General features: G+C 41.2%; 1 protein-coding gene across 1 annotated transcript in view; it reads right to left on the minus strand.

Moving 5' to 3' along the window:
* Nucleotides 1-17,399, minus strand: part of SORL1 (sortilin related receptor 1) — a 162,934-nt gene that overhangs the window by 105,987 nt on the left and 39,548 nt on the right. Inside the window, exons 6-8 of the mRNA XM_081281228.1 lie at nt 16,202-16,382; nt 4,302-4,403; nt 3,079-3,248 (exon numbers count right to left, since the gene is read on the minus strand). Of these exons, the coding sequence (XP_081137354.1) occupies nt 3,079-3,248; nt 4,302-4,403; nt 16,202-16,382 (453 nt within the window). The remainder of the gene's footprint in view (nt 1-3,078; nt 3,249-4,301; nt 4,404-16,201; nt 16,383-17,399) is intronic.

A 17,399-nucleotide genomic window follows, 5' to 3' on the forward strand; every position in this document is an offset into this window, starting at 1 on the left:
TCTAAACCAGCCTGCCCATGCCATCTGCCAATTCATCCTTTCCATTTCATCTGGCAGAGACTGAGGTACAGCTGACAAAAAGTCATTCGACTAAGCAAATCTGAACCCCTGTGGTCCTGAGATAAAGTAAGAGAAGAGTAAGCAAGCAGAGCAGGATATTGGTCCATGACTCCTGACATGAATCTATCATCAATTTCTTAACCGCCGGCTCAGGCAGGGTAAGAAGAAACTTTGCCACAAGCAAAGGGCCATCTGCATGTGTAAAGAAGTCCTACGGCCACAGAAATGAGGTCACTGTTTCCTGGGGAGCCTATCTCTTCAGCTTCTGGCTTCAACTCTGCCCTACCATGAAATATCACCTGAATATCTGACCAATGAGGAGGATGAAGAAACCATTGGCAAGCTGTGATGTACCTCACGCACAGTCTGAGGCTCCTGAAGGTAGGGAAGAAACTAAAGAGTCGGTAAAAAAGCCCAAGGGATAGTGCTTTATGATTTTTAATTATACAAAAATGTAAAGAGAATATTAATCACCCATGAAAATGAACGGGGTACTAATATATGCTACATGTGAATAAACCTTGGAAACATTATGCTAAGTGAAAGAAGCCAGCCACAGAGGGTCTCGGGTTGTTGTATGATTCCACTGTTATGAAATATTCAGAAAAGGTAAATCTACAGAGACAGAAATTTAAATGATGGTTGCTAGGGGCTGGAAGAAGGGGAGAAAGTACTTAATGAGGGTTTTCTTTTAAAGAAATGAAAAGGTTTTAGAATTAGAGATGGCAGTTGTACAACACTGTAAATGTACTAAATGCCACTGAATTGTTCACACTTTAAAATGGTTCAGTTTATGTTACGTGAATTTCATTTTATTTTAAAAAATAAAAACACAGAAGCCAGGTAGAAGAAACTGGAAACCGCCACCAACCAAACCAAGACAATCTGAATGTCAGGATGATTCATATTAAATAACACATTAAATAACAAATAATAACCTAGGAGTCTATATCAGGGGGAGAAATGGAATGAATGAAAGATAACAGTAGCTCCAAAAGAGAAACAGGAAGTGGAAAAGCACTGCTGGAGACTGGGTAGAAAGACCATCGCTGGGTATCTAATAAGCACCTCCAACCAAGGTACAAAGCGGAACTCAGGACATCTCTTCCACAGCTGCTCCTCACCGGCCTCCATGCCTCACCTTGTCATCACTGCCCTATCCCTGCTCAGGCCAAGGAGCAGAGGTCCCCTGGCTACTACTCCTTCTCCCAGACCTCTTCCAATCCATCAGCAGATCTGTGGGTCTATTTTCAAAATATATTTAGAATCAAACCATTTCTGTACTCTCCACTGAGACCGCCCTGGGACCAGCCAACATCAATCCCCATTGGCCTGAACTGGGACAACTTTTCACAATCAGTCTTCCTATTCCTGTCCTGGTCCCCATAGTAGTCAAATTTCCACACAGCACTAAGCATAATTTCTGTAAAACAAAGCATGTAGGTATTTGCTCAAAATTATTTATAATGCATTCATTTGTCTTTTGCATTTTTCTTTATAGAACACAGTTCTCAAATATTTAAAATAGAAAAAAAATTAATAAGATAAATCTGATGCTATCCATCCCACCTATCAGAAAAATAGTATTTTCTATGCCCTTGAAGTCCTGCACCATCTGAGCCCCTGCTCCCTGAATCCTGTGCCTTATTTCTCTGTCCCCTTCTTTAGCTGTTGGAAGCATCCTGACCTTCCCCATCTCTTAAGGAACAGCACTGCAGCCTCACCTCTGGGTCACTGCACTTGCTGACCCCTGCCTGTAGGACTCTTCCCCCCACCCACCCCCGCCCCTAGGGTCTGCCTAGCTGACTTCCTCCCTCCATAACTCAGGCACCTGCTCAAATTCATCATCCCAGAGCAGGCTGTATAAAATAATGCCCTCCTCATTCCCTGCCCCTTATCTTGCTTTATTTTTCTTCCCAGCACATTACCAAACAGATGACACATTTGTTCATACCCTGTGTCCCCTGCAAACAGAATATAAGCTCCGTGGAACAAGGACCTGGTTGATTTTTTTACTATCATCCACAACACTTCACTGCCATACCTAGAACACCATCTGGTACACAGCCGCAGCGTGCTATGGCACAAACTGGTAACAAAAAAGACTGGCCAGCACAAGGAGAGGGAGTGGGCAGCACAGTCATGTCCTCTGGCCTGGTGGATGTCACCCCAGACCAGTCAGTAAGCTTCACAGATGGCTTTTTCCAAGAACAGAGAACAAGCCTATCACAACTATAAAGGTTTTCACATGACAAATGGACTTATGGCACAGAAAGGAACTTAACAATCTACTGAAGGTGGGGTATAATTCAGGGGTAGAGTATTTGCCTAGTGGAGAAAGCCCTGGGTTCCATCCCCAGCACGGCAAAAAAAAAAAAAAAAAAAAAGAAGAAGAATAAAATCTACACATCCCTGCCAAGTCTACTCCGTCCCCTGATTCCTTGGTGAGTGTAGTTGACAGAGAAGACCCAGATAGGACTGCAAATCATTTCCACACATGTGATTTATGGACAGAGGATCAATGACGTTGGTGCCTTTCCTACAAAATACCACTTTGCAATTACCTTTAAGAAAGGGAGTAATGATGTCAATGAACCTGAGTCACCTAGAGGCAAGGCCACACAGCCACATATGCCAGCTCTCTCTGACTTGATGCTATTTTCTAAGTGCTCTTTCCCATTGGCTCAGAGACCACAAAACCAGATAACTGAATGAAGGGAGCCCAAGGGAATGGTTAATTAACAAAGTAGTTGTGCCCCTCAGTGTCACACAGAACAGCAACTTTCAGCCATGGCTACACATAAGAATCACTGGAGGCGCTTTTTAAAAATCTTTAAACCAAACCACACCCAGACCCCATCAATGGTAATCTCTGGGCATGTGAGCCAGGCATCGGGGTCTCTGGAAATGCTCCAGGTGAGTCTGTGCGAGCAGCTAACACTGAAAACTACTCAACTAGAGAGAAGTTGGCAGCTGCACTTGTCTAAGAAGGCAGGGGAGCAGCTGTGGTCTCCTTACCTCACCAAGGTGTCACTGCCGGCCCCTCCTGGGCTGTAATACAGCACATTCTCCAAGGACAGGGAGAATTTCAGCCCCTCTGCCTCCGAGATGTATAAATTAGTGCGGTTGTTACTGTGACTGACACACACGAACACCTGGTCCTCCGAGGCATCTGCGATGTAATATTCCTTAGGAATCAAAAGTCAAGAAATACACAAGTCAGAAAAATGATTACGCCCTGTGGGCCTTCTGTACACATGAAAGCAATACTTCCAAAAGTCCCAGTGACGAATGTGGGCCTAGAGCCCAGAGAAAGCTCCCCGATCTTGGCAAACAAGCTCCAACAACTTTCCTCTGGAGAACCTGAGGCTGGTCTGCAGCTGGAGCAGGCCCCTTGTTGGCAAATAAATGGAGCACAGAGAAAGAGCGGGCCTCTGAACTCCATAAGTGACCTAGAAACCTCTTTTCAGGTAATAAGGTCTCCCTCTTTATCCCAAGAGACCTTTCATCAGTATAAGGTACATTGTAGATTAATGTGCATTTCATTTCCTTTTATATTCCCTGAGGGGACAAAGGAAGGCAGAGCCCACAGAAACTAGCAAGGTGCTGATGAGACTGTTCTCCATTACGTAACCCCCGAACCACTAACCTTTCTCAAAATGAAATGCTAATGCAAGGCCTCCCAAAGTCACCACCTCCTCCCTGCAGTCACTAGCCCAACAGCCCCCGACACGCTGTGCTGGGCTTTCCTATCAATCCCTGTTATAATACTGCATGGTCGAGCACTACGACTATAATATATGGTTTACTCATCTGCTCTATTCTTGGTCTCTCCAACCTCTACATTTCTACCAAATAGGACCCAAATCTATCCCTTTGGGAACGGAGCCATCTGTAGGCAATACAGCAGGTACTTAATAAATAAAGGCTGTGCCCAAACTCCCCCCTGCTTCAGTACTAGCACACAAGGCCATTGACTCTGATTCCAACCCCTCTGCCAATCCTACTCCACTTCAAGCAAATTAAGGCTCCTGTTCAGTTCCACTTCAAACAGTGAAGTGGGAAACAAGAGACCAATATGCCCAAAGCACAATGGCTCTCTCTAGAGACCACTCTGGAAAGTGACTTCAGGGAGCCTCCATAAAAAACCCACCCAGCAGGACATCCACAGGACATCCTACCCAGGGCGTCTATAGGGAGGCAGTAAGCCTTCTTCCCACCCTCCAGCAGACCTCACTCACATTAATAGGGTGTCTTGTGACAAACTGGGCTGCTCGCATGGGCTTCCGACCAAAGGAGACCCAGAGCTGGACAGAAGACTGCTGTTGACTGCCCAGGAGACGCTGCCAAGGAAGAGGAGGAAAAAGTTAATTGTGCCAGATGATAGCTGCTCAAAACAAGTGACAAGGGAAACATGTCAGACCCCTCCAATTCTACTAAAAACACAAAATACAGACCGTACCTGAAAATTCCTATTTTTGCAATGCATGCTCTCACTGGATGGGTTACTTTATCCTGTACACCTGGACTGTAATAGCTACTAGAAATAAATATTCCACAGATATTAGATGGCGTGGGCTTAGGGTGGGCCATGGGGCTGCGACACTCAGGAGGAGCAAGCAAGGGAGATGGAGACGGTTGTAAAATAAGGCCACAGTGCCAGCAGCCTGCAGCCTCCAAACCAGCCTGGGTGAGATCCATCCCACCATGCACAGTTGCCTACTCATATTTTTGGCATACGAGGATGCTTGAGTCATGAGATTAATTTACACCAAGACTTGAGGGAATCTTCATTGACTCTATTTTCCAATCTCTCAATACTTCTCATTAGGTATGGCCTTTGGGGAGAATATACATATTTTGTGGTAGAGGAGAATGATGAATCTCTGTATTTCGGAGATTTCAACTCACTTCTAGAATCTTGGTAAATAAGCAATAGATTAAGAGGCTGCTCTACCACCTGAGGAAAACAGGAAATCTCTCCAGCCCTCTGTTTACCATCCATAAAATGAGTAGTTTACTTGGATCATAACTTCCCTGTGGATGGCTTTAAATGGTCCAGGAACGCCATAAATTATATATATTATACACACACACACACACACACACACATATATATATACATATACACACACATATACATACACACACACATATACATACACACACACATATACATACACACACACATATATACATACACACATACATATGATTTTTTGCATATACACTCCTTTATTTTGCAACGTAGAGTCCACATCTTTCATCAGATTCTCAAAAGGGCCTATGCCTCAAAAAAGGATAATTACAGCCATAAAAATCTCTATGTGTTGTTGTTGTTGTTTTCCCAGCTCAAAAAAAAAGTGTATGACCAAAAATTAAAGGACATACTGTATATCTATCAGGAGAGACACAGGGTGGCACACCCTTATATGGACATAATCACACAAAAATGACCATTAAACTTACTGGAATTTGGGTTCCCCAGGCAGAGAGGTGACTTTGGCTTTATTTATTCTAGACAAGTCTGCTGTTTACTAACAATTTTAAGTTCCTACAGAGTCAGGAACACACCATCTTATCTGTAATATAACAACTGAGTACCCTACATTAGTGTATGTCCCATAAACACTACATGAGGATCAAGCTGAAAAACACAGTTATTTATAATTCACTGGGACAGTATAAATATTTCAAACAATCACTAGATTGTTTTAGAGAAACGATGTAGAGAAGCATGAAACTGCATTTCAAAAACAGCACCCTGAAAAACATGTTCATAGCTTATATTGTGTATGAGGTGACATGAAATGATAAATCCATTAATAATATAAAAACAATAGCCAGTTGGCACATGCCTGTAATCCTAGTGACTCCAGAGGCTGACGAAGGAGGATTTCAAGTTCAAGGCCAGTCTGAGCAACTCAGGAAGACCCTGCCTCAAAACTTAAAAAAATAAATGAAATGACTAGAGATGTAGCTTAGTGGTAAAGTGCTCCTGGGTTTAAGGTCCATGGCCCCCACCAGGGAAAAAAAATGTAAAAACATATTACCTGAGTGAGAAAAGACTTCATAACAATATTGTTATATATAAATTCTAAAAGCCCTCATTAAATTAATAAAATTTAGTCATATCAGATGATTATTGTACATCATCCTACACATATATAAATCCTTAATAATATATGAACATGCAAATACTAATGAAATATACATATTATACTTAGTATTTATTTTCACTACTTCCATTTTTACTGCTTAAAAAATTTCTCAGTGACAATCAGGCTCAACATGAGTTAAAAGTTCTTAATAATGACTTCTGGGAAGTCTGAGAATTGAGAATGTATATCTCAAAGCCAGTTTTACTTCTTAAATGCAAAAATCACAAACATAATACAATCAACAAAGAAAAAAACCTCAAAATGCATCCAGCCCCTTACCTTCTGGGAGAATTATTCCTAAACCAGGACAATTCAGACTCACTCCCGAAAGCATTCTTAAAAAGTTATTGTATTATTTCACAGTTACCAAGAAAAACATTAGTAACTACACTATGACAAACTACTGACTATAAGTTGTAAGCCTTGATGCTTTTCTTAATAAACATCATGGTTAGATTTGGAATGTTCCCCCAAATGCTCTTGTGTTGAAGGACTGGCCCCTAAAGCAGCCATGTTTAGGGGAGTGAGTGGGCATGAGAGCTCTCACCTCAGCAGGGGATTAATCTAGTGATGGACTCCTGGGAGGTGGTGGAAACCAAGGAAGTGGACCTAGCTGAAGGGAGACTATATCTTGCCTCCAGCCCCTCTCTCTCTATTTGCTTCCTGGCTGTCATGAAGTGAGCAGCTTTTCTCCTCCACTCCCTCCTGCCATGTTTCCGCCCTGCCACAGGCCTATAAGCAATGGAGGCAGATGACTATGGTCTGAAAACTCTAAAACCATGAGCCAGAATACAAGGGGGCACCAGCCTACAGCTCTTATGCATCCTTCCAGCCATCTGTGCCATCCCCCACAGGCATGGTTACATAGCGACTCTGCTGTGCTTATTCTCGACACCCAGTGTCCCTTTCCTCATGGACAAAAAGTTCCCCTGATTGCTACCCAGAATAAAATACCACAGTTCTCTACTTTGTGTGCAGCTGGGCATGGTCATATGACTAAGTACTGGTCACTAAGATGCAACTTGCAGGGCCATACTGCATCTCTAGGAAGGCTGTTGGAGAGGACTTATCATCAGGAAGAGGTACTACTTGGCCTTTTATCCCTCCTTATTCTTCATAACTGATAAAAGCCCAGGGGATATCTTGAAGATGGAAATCATTACTCAGGATGGTAGAAAGGAAAGACAGAAGCCTGGATTCCTGGGACACCAGCCCTAGCCTGCCTCCCCAAACAGCATTAAAAACTGAATATAAGTTACTTTATTTCTAGTCTGTTATCAGTCACCAAACACAATTCCAAAGTGATGCATGCAATCTAACTTTCACACACAAACTGGGTCTTGATATAAAAACCGTGGTACAACTTTTCCCATGAATAGTGTACCTTACTGCTCCATGACCACACTTTTTTCATTAAGGTGTATATCTTAGACATCTTTCCATTTAAGAGATACTCAGGGCATATTAGGTTATTTGCAGAAGTGCTCTTCAAAGAACACACTCGCATATTTTACCAGTTTTAGAACTGCACAATGCTATATGCAGGATACATTCCTTGAAGAATACCTAGGTCAAAACTTTTTATTTTTGACAGATATCACAAAATGGCCCTCGTAAAAGGTTGTGCTAGTTAATATCCACCAGCACACACTTCCATAAACAACTAGGAATTATTTGAATGTGTTTATCTAGGCCAATCTTACAGGGTCTGAGAACTTATAAGACTTTTTAACTTAATTAATTTTAAAAATGTTTTAATTAATAAATTTTAGTTTAGGTCCTGATGATTAAAAATAAATTAATACAAGTATCTGAATAACCTAAATTTATATTTAAGATTATATCATTAGCAAAAAGAACTAAGGATCAAGAAGAAGAAAAGAGAAAGTAAATAAATAACACATTCTTATCAATATGAAGGCCTAAGAATATTGCAGTGAGCTATTCAACCTAAAGAGTAAGCTGGGAAAACTGGTGAAAGAAATGAGGTGTCCCAAGGCATGTGGTGGCACAGGGACAACAGTTCCCAAGCACCTGAGCCCTGGCTTAGCATTTAGTTCCACATTCTCCTTTAAAGTTTCAGTGAAACCTCATCATTCACATGAATGTTGTTTATACTGAACATCATGAATAAAACATGGAAACCAGGCATGGTGGTGGGACCTGTAGGTCTTCAGCTACAAGCTGACACAGGTGATCACTTGAGCCCAGGAGTTTAAGACCAGCCTGGGCAACTCCATCTCAAAACATAATAAAAATAATAAAAACATGGATAAAATATAACATTTGTGATTTTCTTTAAAATATCCTAAAGAAAACAGTAAGAAGCAAGTAGACAGCTAAAGAGATTGGCTAATATAGGTCATATTGGAACTGGATAAGGGCACATGGGTTGATCATAACATTATTAACTGTTCTTCTGTCAGGCTTGGAAAGGGTCCATAATAAAGTTAGTTGGGCACAATGGCTCATACCTGTAATTTCAGCAACATAGGAGGCTGAGGCAGGAGGATCACAAGTTCAAGGCCAGCTTCGGCCATTTAGCATTTTTTTTTTTAAGGTCTGGGAATATAGCTCAGTGGTACAGCACCCCAGGGGTTGATTCCCAGGTGATAAATGGAAGCATTTCTGAAACGGCAGGCTAAAGAAACTAAAGAACTCTAAAATCGGCTCACCTGTAAATGCAAGAAAAACACTGCCAAAAATTCTCAGAATCAACTTTTTCAAGATTTCTGAAAATCAAATAAAGGTTTGCAAAAATCCAAGGAGCAGTTGTTCCACAATGCCTGAATCTTGGCAATGGCCAACTTTGCCATGTTTTCACTTGCTCTGATCCCTTCCCCTCCTTCTAGCACCTCGGTTGCCTTGGAAACACACAGCCTCACAACCACAATGGCCGTGGAAACCAGCAGCCTCACTACTGGAGCCAACAGAACAGGTCTGCAGTTCCCCAAAACCCCATAGTTCCTAACTAAGCTGTCCCTGCTGTGCCTGATGACTCACAGGAAAGCCACTTCTCAGGCCTCATCTTTAATAACCTGACTCAGCTCAAGGTACAAACAGCCCGATAGCCAGGTTTCTATGGAAAACAGTGGCTCACAACTTCCAGGGGCAGCATTAGCCGCTGGGGCTAAACTGAGCTAAGCTTACAAGGAAAAACTAGGGAAGATAAGAAAAACTGTGTTTGATAAGCTCCCCAAGATTCCTGAGAATCTAAAAGGTCAAGCACATCAGAGCCACAAGTACCACTTAGGAAAGAACTGGAAAGGGTCTAACCTCTTACTTCCAGCTAGCATTGAAACTCTGCACAGGCAGCTCTGGGAACTGTGTGCCAAGGCATTGAAGACTTCCCCCAACACAAACCCAGAGGCCTTAAAGAAAGGCTGAAGGACTTATTCATTCAAAATATTTAAGGAAATCTGACATATCATTAGCTGACTGCTAAACTACATTATCAGACACTTCAGTGGCTATATGTGATCAAAAATATAGACTTTACAGAAGCAGAGCAGAAAACTCACTGAACAAAAAAAAACTATAACAACAAGCTGCTGCAACAACAACAACAAAAAAAAAAAAAAAAAAAAAAAAACCCTGAACAGTGGGTATTTTGATATGAGAAGCATTTAAAATGGTCAATTTTTGACCAAAAAAATTACAAGGCAACCAAAGAAACAGCCAAGAGTAGCCCATTCACAAGAGAAAAGAGTAGTCAATAGAAACTATCCTTGAGAAAGCCTAAATATCAGACTAAGCAAACAAAACATTTTAATCAGCTACCATAAGTATGTTCAAAGAACTAAAGGACATTATGTACAAAGAATTCAAGGAAAGTATGGAAACAATGACTCATCAAATAGAGAATATTAATAAGTAAATACAGTTATTTAAAAAGGAAACAAACTCTGGAGTTGAAAAGGATAACTCAAAAAAAATTTTCACTAATGGGGTTCAACAACATATCTGAACTGGCAGGAAAGCAAACAGCACTGACTTTAAGAGCTGTCAATTGTGATGATGCATTCATCAGAGGAGAGGAGAGAAAAAAAATAATTTTAAAAATGAACAGAGCCTGGGAGACCTCCTTAAGAAAATAATCATTTATAATGGAGTCAAAATAATGAAATCCTTGGGAAAAAATTATAACAGAAGTCCAAGGCTCCTATACTGAAAACTTAGAAGATACAGTTGAAAGAAATTAAAGATCAAACAAATGGAAAGATACCCTTTGTTCTTGCATTAGAAAACAGTATTATTAAGAATAGCAATACTCTCCAAATTGATCTACAGAATCAGCGCACTGCCTGTCAAAATCCCATCTGCTTTTCTTTGCAAAAATTGACAAGCTGATCTTAAAATACTATGGAAACACAAGAAACCCAGAATAGCCAGTGCAAACTCAAAAAAGAACAAAGTCGAAGGCTCACAGCCTCCACATTTAAAACTTACAGACCTACAGAAATCAAGGCAGTGTAATGCTGGCATAAGGACAGTCATTTAGATCAAAGGAACAGCATTAGCAGTTCAGAAATAAATCCTTATGTTCATGATCAATTAATTTTCAAGAAAGAGGCCAAGATAGTTTAAAGGGAACAGTATAGTCTTTTAAACAATTGGTGCTAGGACAATTAGTTATTCACATATTTTTTAAAAATGATGAGCACCTACTTTACACTCTATAGAAAATTAATTAAAAATAAATTATAGACATCTACAGGGGCTAAAATATAAACATCTAAAAGGAACTCTCCATGACTTTGGATTAGGTAATAGTTTATCAGATAAAACATCAATAGCACAACAAATGTTAAAAAATTGGGCTTTAACAAAATTAAGAATTTCTGTGCTGGAAAGGAAACTATCACAAAAAAGTGAAAAGACAACTCACAGAGTAACAGAAAATATTAGCAAACTGTGTACTTATATGTTAAATAAAGAAATAACTCAACAATAAAGACAAGAAACTCAATTTAAAAATAGACAAGGGTTTTGAACAGACATTTGTCCAAGGAACATACATATATGGCCGAAAGGTAAATGAAAAATATGCTTAATGTGATTAGCCGTCTGGAATTGTAAATGAAAACCATAATGAGATATTGCTTCACCCTTACTAGGATGGCTGTGATCAAAAAGGCAGACAATAACAAGTGTTGGCAAGGATGTAGAGAAACTGGAACCCTCTCCATTGCTGGTGGGAATGTAAAATGGTGTGATCACTTTGGAGTACAGTTTCGTTTCTCATGAAGTTAAAGAGAATTACCATATAACCCAAGGATTCCACTTGCTAGGTACATGTCCAGTAGAACAAAAATGTACCCCCACACAAATTGCACATAAATGTTCCCAGCAATACCACTCACAATAGCCCCAAATTAGAAACAACCCAAATGGTTACCAATTCATGTATGGATAAATAAAATGTGTTATACCATTCAGTTACTTATAATGATTGAAGTAACTGGGTATGGTGGCACATGCTTATAATTCCAGCATTTCAGAAGGCTGAGGCAGAAGAATCTCAAGTTCAAGGTCAGCCTCAGCAACTTAGTGAAACCTACCCCAAAATAAAAAATTAAAAGAGGTGGGGATGTATCTCAGTGGACGCTAGGGTTCAATCCCTAGAACAACAACAACAAAGATTAAAGTGATCTATGCTACAACATGGATGAAAGAAACTAGTCACCAAAACTTCACAAATGGCAAATCTACAGATAGAAAATAAGTTAGTGGTTGTCAATGGCTGGGAGATATCAAGGGTATGGAGTTTCTTTTGAGGGTGATAAAAATACTTAGAATTAGTAGTAATAATCATTGTCCAATCTTATAAATAAAATAAAAATCATTCAACTTTAAACTTTAAAAGGCAGAACTTTATGATATATAAATTATATCTCAATACAGGTGATATAACAAATTGATATTAATTTCAAATGTATTGCTATTATAGTTTTATTTTTAATCTCTTTGAATTTAATTGTCATATAAGACAATTAAAAGAGCTATATGCATTAGGTGCTTATACCTGGCTTTATAGGTGCATATATTTAAATAATATCACAATTCAAATAATATGTCAATACTTAATTTTGGTCCATTATCCTAAAACTCATACCCCGTTTTGATCAGCAAACTAATCGGGAAGATCAGAACCCTAAGGCAGTTACTAAACTTTTCTGTTATCTCTGATCAACATTAGAGACTTTAAATTAGAATAAGGGTTAGGAATGAGTTTCAACAGTAACAATAGTGGTTGGCTAGCCAGAATCATGAAAATAAAAATGGATTCTCACTTGGGAGATCAGTGGCATCTAAGATATTTGAATCGCCTTAATATTCTAAAGACACCACCCTGACATTATCAGGCATGACAATTTAAGGCGTGCAACATGAACTGTATCTGTATGATGTTTGTCAAGACCTTGGATTCTGGTTGCCTGATGCCTGCTGAAAGGGTAACCGACAACAGGTGTTAGCAGACTGTATCTCTAAAGGTCCAGTAGTAGACAATTTAGGCTTTGTGGGTCATATTGCCTGTTCAGTTCTGTCACTGGGGCGTGAAAGCAGCCAGGGACCACACATAAGCAAATAAATATGGCTAGATTCCAATAAAACTTTATTAACAAAAGCAGGTGGTAGGCCATCACTGGTCAGTGACTGCTCTAGAACACAGAGTCTGCATCATGTAAGGTATGAGGCTACATCACCTAAAAGGACAGAAGGCGTCAACAAACCCACAGGTCATGTCCTTGTTAACTGATACACATCTGTGCAAGAAATGCCCAAGTCTGGCTTGCTCCATCAACCAATCATAAGACTGCAAAGTAGCAGCTAATCCTCACCCACCTCAACCTCTTGGGCAACTACCATTACCTACCAGAAAGAACCTAACAGTTGTTTATTATCAAATTAACAGATCACAAAGTTACCTCATTGTTTCTTTAATGGCCCTACCATTTTGATGGAATAAAAATTAAACTTGGGATAAGAAAATTAGAGGGCATCAGATAAAAAGCACATGTAAAGACAGAGCAAGGAAACAGAACACCAGGAGATTCTAAAGACCTGGGCACCAGACCCAGTTTCCAGAGCCCAGGTGGCTATCTCCAGGTGGACTTAAAAAGTAACTTGAAAAGGACTATAATTCATGGCACTGGAGGGAAGCAGCTATCTATTGTGACCAACCCCAAACCAACCATCTGAGATTGTAAAATTAGTTCCTTGATTTTCCAAATTTGTTTTGAATCTGTTGAACATCCCCCAGTAGAAATTCCCTAAACCCACAGAGCCTTGGAGGTGAGCAGACCCTAGATAAAGTTCCACTTGAAAGCTTCAGCACTCCCTTGGGAGAGTTAACCCACGGAGGCCAACTCTGTTTATCCTTGTGCTTCAGCAGTCCACTAGAAAACTCCATTTCATTGCCCACTGCCAGTTGTTACTTCTCCCATCAATTCATCCTTTGAGAAATGTTCTGTTGGCATTATAATTGACTATTGTGTGAACTTTCTATTTACAGAAGGCCTCAGGACAGAGTGTCTCAAACTTTGGTGACTCAAACTTTGGGATACTTGGGGGGGAGAGTGCATGTGGGCCCTGCAATCTGCATTTGTAACAACTGTCCCTGTGTGATGCTGCTGCAGGTGCTCTAAGAAACACTTGCCCTTAGTGGCCTAGCATATCATACTCAAGCTACACTACTGCCCTCGGAACCTGGAGGCCTGTCCACATCCAGGAGAGAGAGGCCAACACATTACAACCACTTTGCTATCAGCAGCAGATAAATAAACCATATAGAATTGACAACAGACTTTCAAGTACCAGTAACATAATACCACCCACCAAAGTAAAAACAAAAATCTACCAGTCTATGCTTTTTAAGTTAGGTAGACAAGGTGGCCTTCATTCCATTCTACTGCAAATCTGCTGTGTACCAAGTGTTGTGCAAGACATTGGGCACTGTATCAGAGATGATCAGAACAGCAAAATAGACAAGACCCCTGATTTTACCTGTGACCAGGAGCAATAAAACCTCGCCACAGGTACTCTATAAGTCAGCTAGATCCGCAGACATAGATGTTAGATTGGAATGGAAGACACAAAAGGCTCCAAAAGAGATTTAACTTAAACCCTTAGGTGTGAGATCAGGAAATAAAAGGGTGACAGAAATGCACAACAGCTCTTCTGCTCAGGCCTAACCCAGGCGAAAAGGAAGACAAACCAGGGGATCACAGGGCGCTATGTCTTAGGATTAAGAAATTAAACCATATAATAACTCCAGGTTCAAAGAACTCACACAGAAAGGCCCATGACCACTGGAGACAACATTTTAGATGGTACTGGAACTCAGGACTGCCCAAGGAGGTCTCAAGGCCCAATGGTTGGACCTGTTTTCCACCTGATAATGCCCATCAGCTATCCCTGCACAAGGCAATTCAAGCATCTTATGTTCTTGGGCTGCTGTGTGTGTGTGTGTGTGTGTGTGTGTGTGTGTGTGTATGCGCGGACACACCCACCCATGAGAGAGAGACAAGAGAAATGGACAGAAGCAGACAGGGCAGGAAGGGAGTGATGCAATGTCTATTACTCAATGCAAACAGTCTAAAAGAAGAAAAATTGTCAGTTTATTCTTTTTTTTAACTTGGTACTAGGTACTGAACCCAGGGGTGCTTTACCATTGAGCTATATCCCCAAACCTTTTAACTTTTCGAGACAGTCTCCCTAAGTTGCCAGGTTTGGCCTCGATCTTGAGATCCTCCTACATCAGCCTCCCAAGTAGCTAGGATTACAAGCATGCATATGGCACCTAATGGTTTGGGGTTTTTTTTGTTTTTGTTTTTGTTTTGCAGCACCAGGGAGTGAACCCAGGGCCTCACGCACACTAGGCAAGCACTGAACTACAACCCTAGCCCTAATTCAGTGGTTTTAAAAAAATGTTTTACAGGGGACGTAGTGGGGAATGCCTCCTGCCTTTAGCATCCATACCTTCTCTCACTATCCTTGCCTTCCTCCCTGCTTTCTTGCTGGGGAGGCCCCCTCTCTACCATCGATCCTACCAAGAGGGTTGACCTTGGTAGGATCTATGAAACCATACCACTTCTGCGTGGCCTGCTAATAATTACAGAAATAAATGAGAACCTGGAAGAAAGCATTACAGCTGATTTCAGTCCCTAAGGTCAACAGTGACAGAAAGCAGGGCAACGTCCCAGGTATCAGAGGGCTTCAACAGAGCCTGACTCAGAGAAAAAAAATGGTTGCTATTAAGAAAGCAAGCCTACAGTGCCCAGGCTGGTGGCCCAACTTACTCTTGGCAGAGTCTGGTTTTTTCCTTTACACCAGGGCAATAAAAGAGTGAACTTGATATAGTTGCACAGCAAGTCCTGTTAAATAATCAACTCTGGTTTTAAATGAGCAAGCCCTCCATTTCAGCATCTGGCTCCAACACATCAAATCAAGAGGAAGATTTTCCCAAAGGCTGAGAGTTAAGCTACTTACTGACAGCTGGAAGCTTAATTACTGCTTTTCTTTGAGCATTAACTCCCACTAGCCAATGACTACACATCCTATTAGCCATGTAAATGAACGTGTCGAAAAAAATCTCAAAGAAATTGGTCTAAATTTGAAGGAAATAAGGCAGTGGGATTAAGAGGAAAAAAAGCCACTGAGCTCCACCCCTCCTTTCTATGTTCTTTTCACTGGGATTTCAAAACATGTCTTTGTCAAGGAGGCTTGGCTACCAGGAGAGGACCAAATTTCTAAAGCCTGGAGACACTCGGAGTGCTTGTCCTTGATGACTCCACTCCTCAGACCTCCCAGCACCTCCAAGCCCTTTGGAGACGTTCATCAATGTCCACAGTCCTTCAGCCAAGCTACCCTAAGCATGTGAGCCAATCTCTGCTCATGCAAACTCACCTATTTGCACAGAATTCCAAACCTTGCTAAGGAAATTTAAAAGGAGTTTATTCTGAAGGCATTCAACTTACCGCCACCTTTGTAGCAAACATGTACTTGTCCCGAAGCTGAAAGTCTCTCACTTCCTCAAGGATCACTTCCTGGTTTTCCCGGGACTGAAAGAAGTCTGTACTTCGAAAAACTGTGGAGTAACCAGAGGGTTCATGTCGTTCCACGTAGATGGTGTTTGGCTTGTCATAGGGGTCGATTCCCCTGAGGGGGAAAAAGGTGTTATCATTTTCATATTTAATCATTGAAGGCATAGAGGTTTTGCCATGCAATCAACTAGAATCTAGGGCTACCATTTGTTACAAGCAACAAATGATACTCTCTGTGCCTCTAACATATCCCTTTGTTCCTTGGCTCAGCATAGAGGGAGAGGACTTGCCATCTGCAAAGTGTTCTGTGTCGCTACCATTGTTTCCAAAGCATCGTGGGTTTAGTTAGCTCAAGGCAAGCTCTCACCCTGCTCATGAAAAGCAAAAAGAAGGAAAAGCATAAGGTGGAGTATTTCAGAATAAACAAACTATGGATTGCTTGAGGTTGTCAGCAAGTTTCTAGCCTCAAGTTAAGAACCTCTGAGGAATGAAGGAGAGTTTTCCCAAGATGCTACATCCTCAGAAGATGCAGCATTAGAGGAAACCACATTAGCAATCTCTGAACCTGCTCTGTCCCAGGGTCCCTGTCCTTTCTGCTCCCCAGTGACATCACTGATTCACACCATCTGGAGTCATCCTACCAGTGCATTTCAACTCCAGCAAGGTGCCTTTGCAAGCCTTCTCTCATACACACTGATATCCTTGATGTCCTTCAAAGGGGAGGCCTCTGTGCTTCTGCAGACACAACACCCTGTGCAGAAGTACCCTCAGCATACACTCTAATCACCCCCACTAAATCCTACTCTCCTCCAAGATCAAGTTCAAAGCTCCTTCTTCCCAGAATCTTTCTCCTACTGCTCCCTTCTCTTCTCCCAACACGAGCAACACATTCAATTTTAACTCTAACAAAGGTGTAAAACCACTCAGGTTGGGTGAATTTGGGAATGGATCTCATTACTTCATACAGAGCTTCAAACACAATGGAGTACATGTGTTGTCCAAGCTTCCCAGAGGAAGCACAGATGCCCTCAAAGGTCCTTTCTCAGATTGCCTTTCAGCCTACTAGGCTCCCAGCTGAACTCACACTTGCTGCACTGGATCCATTGTCCATAATGACAGATTCTTACTGCAG

Source organism: Spermophilus citellus (genome assembly GCF_964194105.1).
Source record: "Spermophilus citellus genome assembly, chromosome: 2".
Taxonomy (NCBI): Eukaryota; Metazoa; Chordata; class Mammalia; order Rodentia; family Sciuridae; genus Spermophilus; species Spermophilus citellus.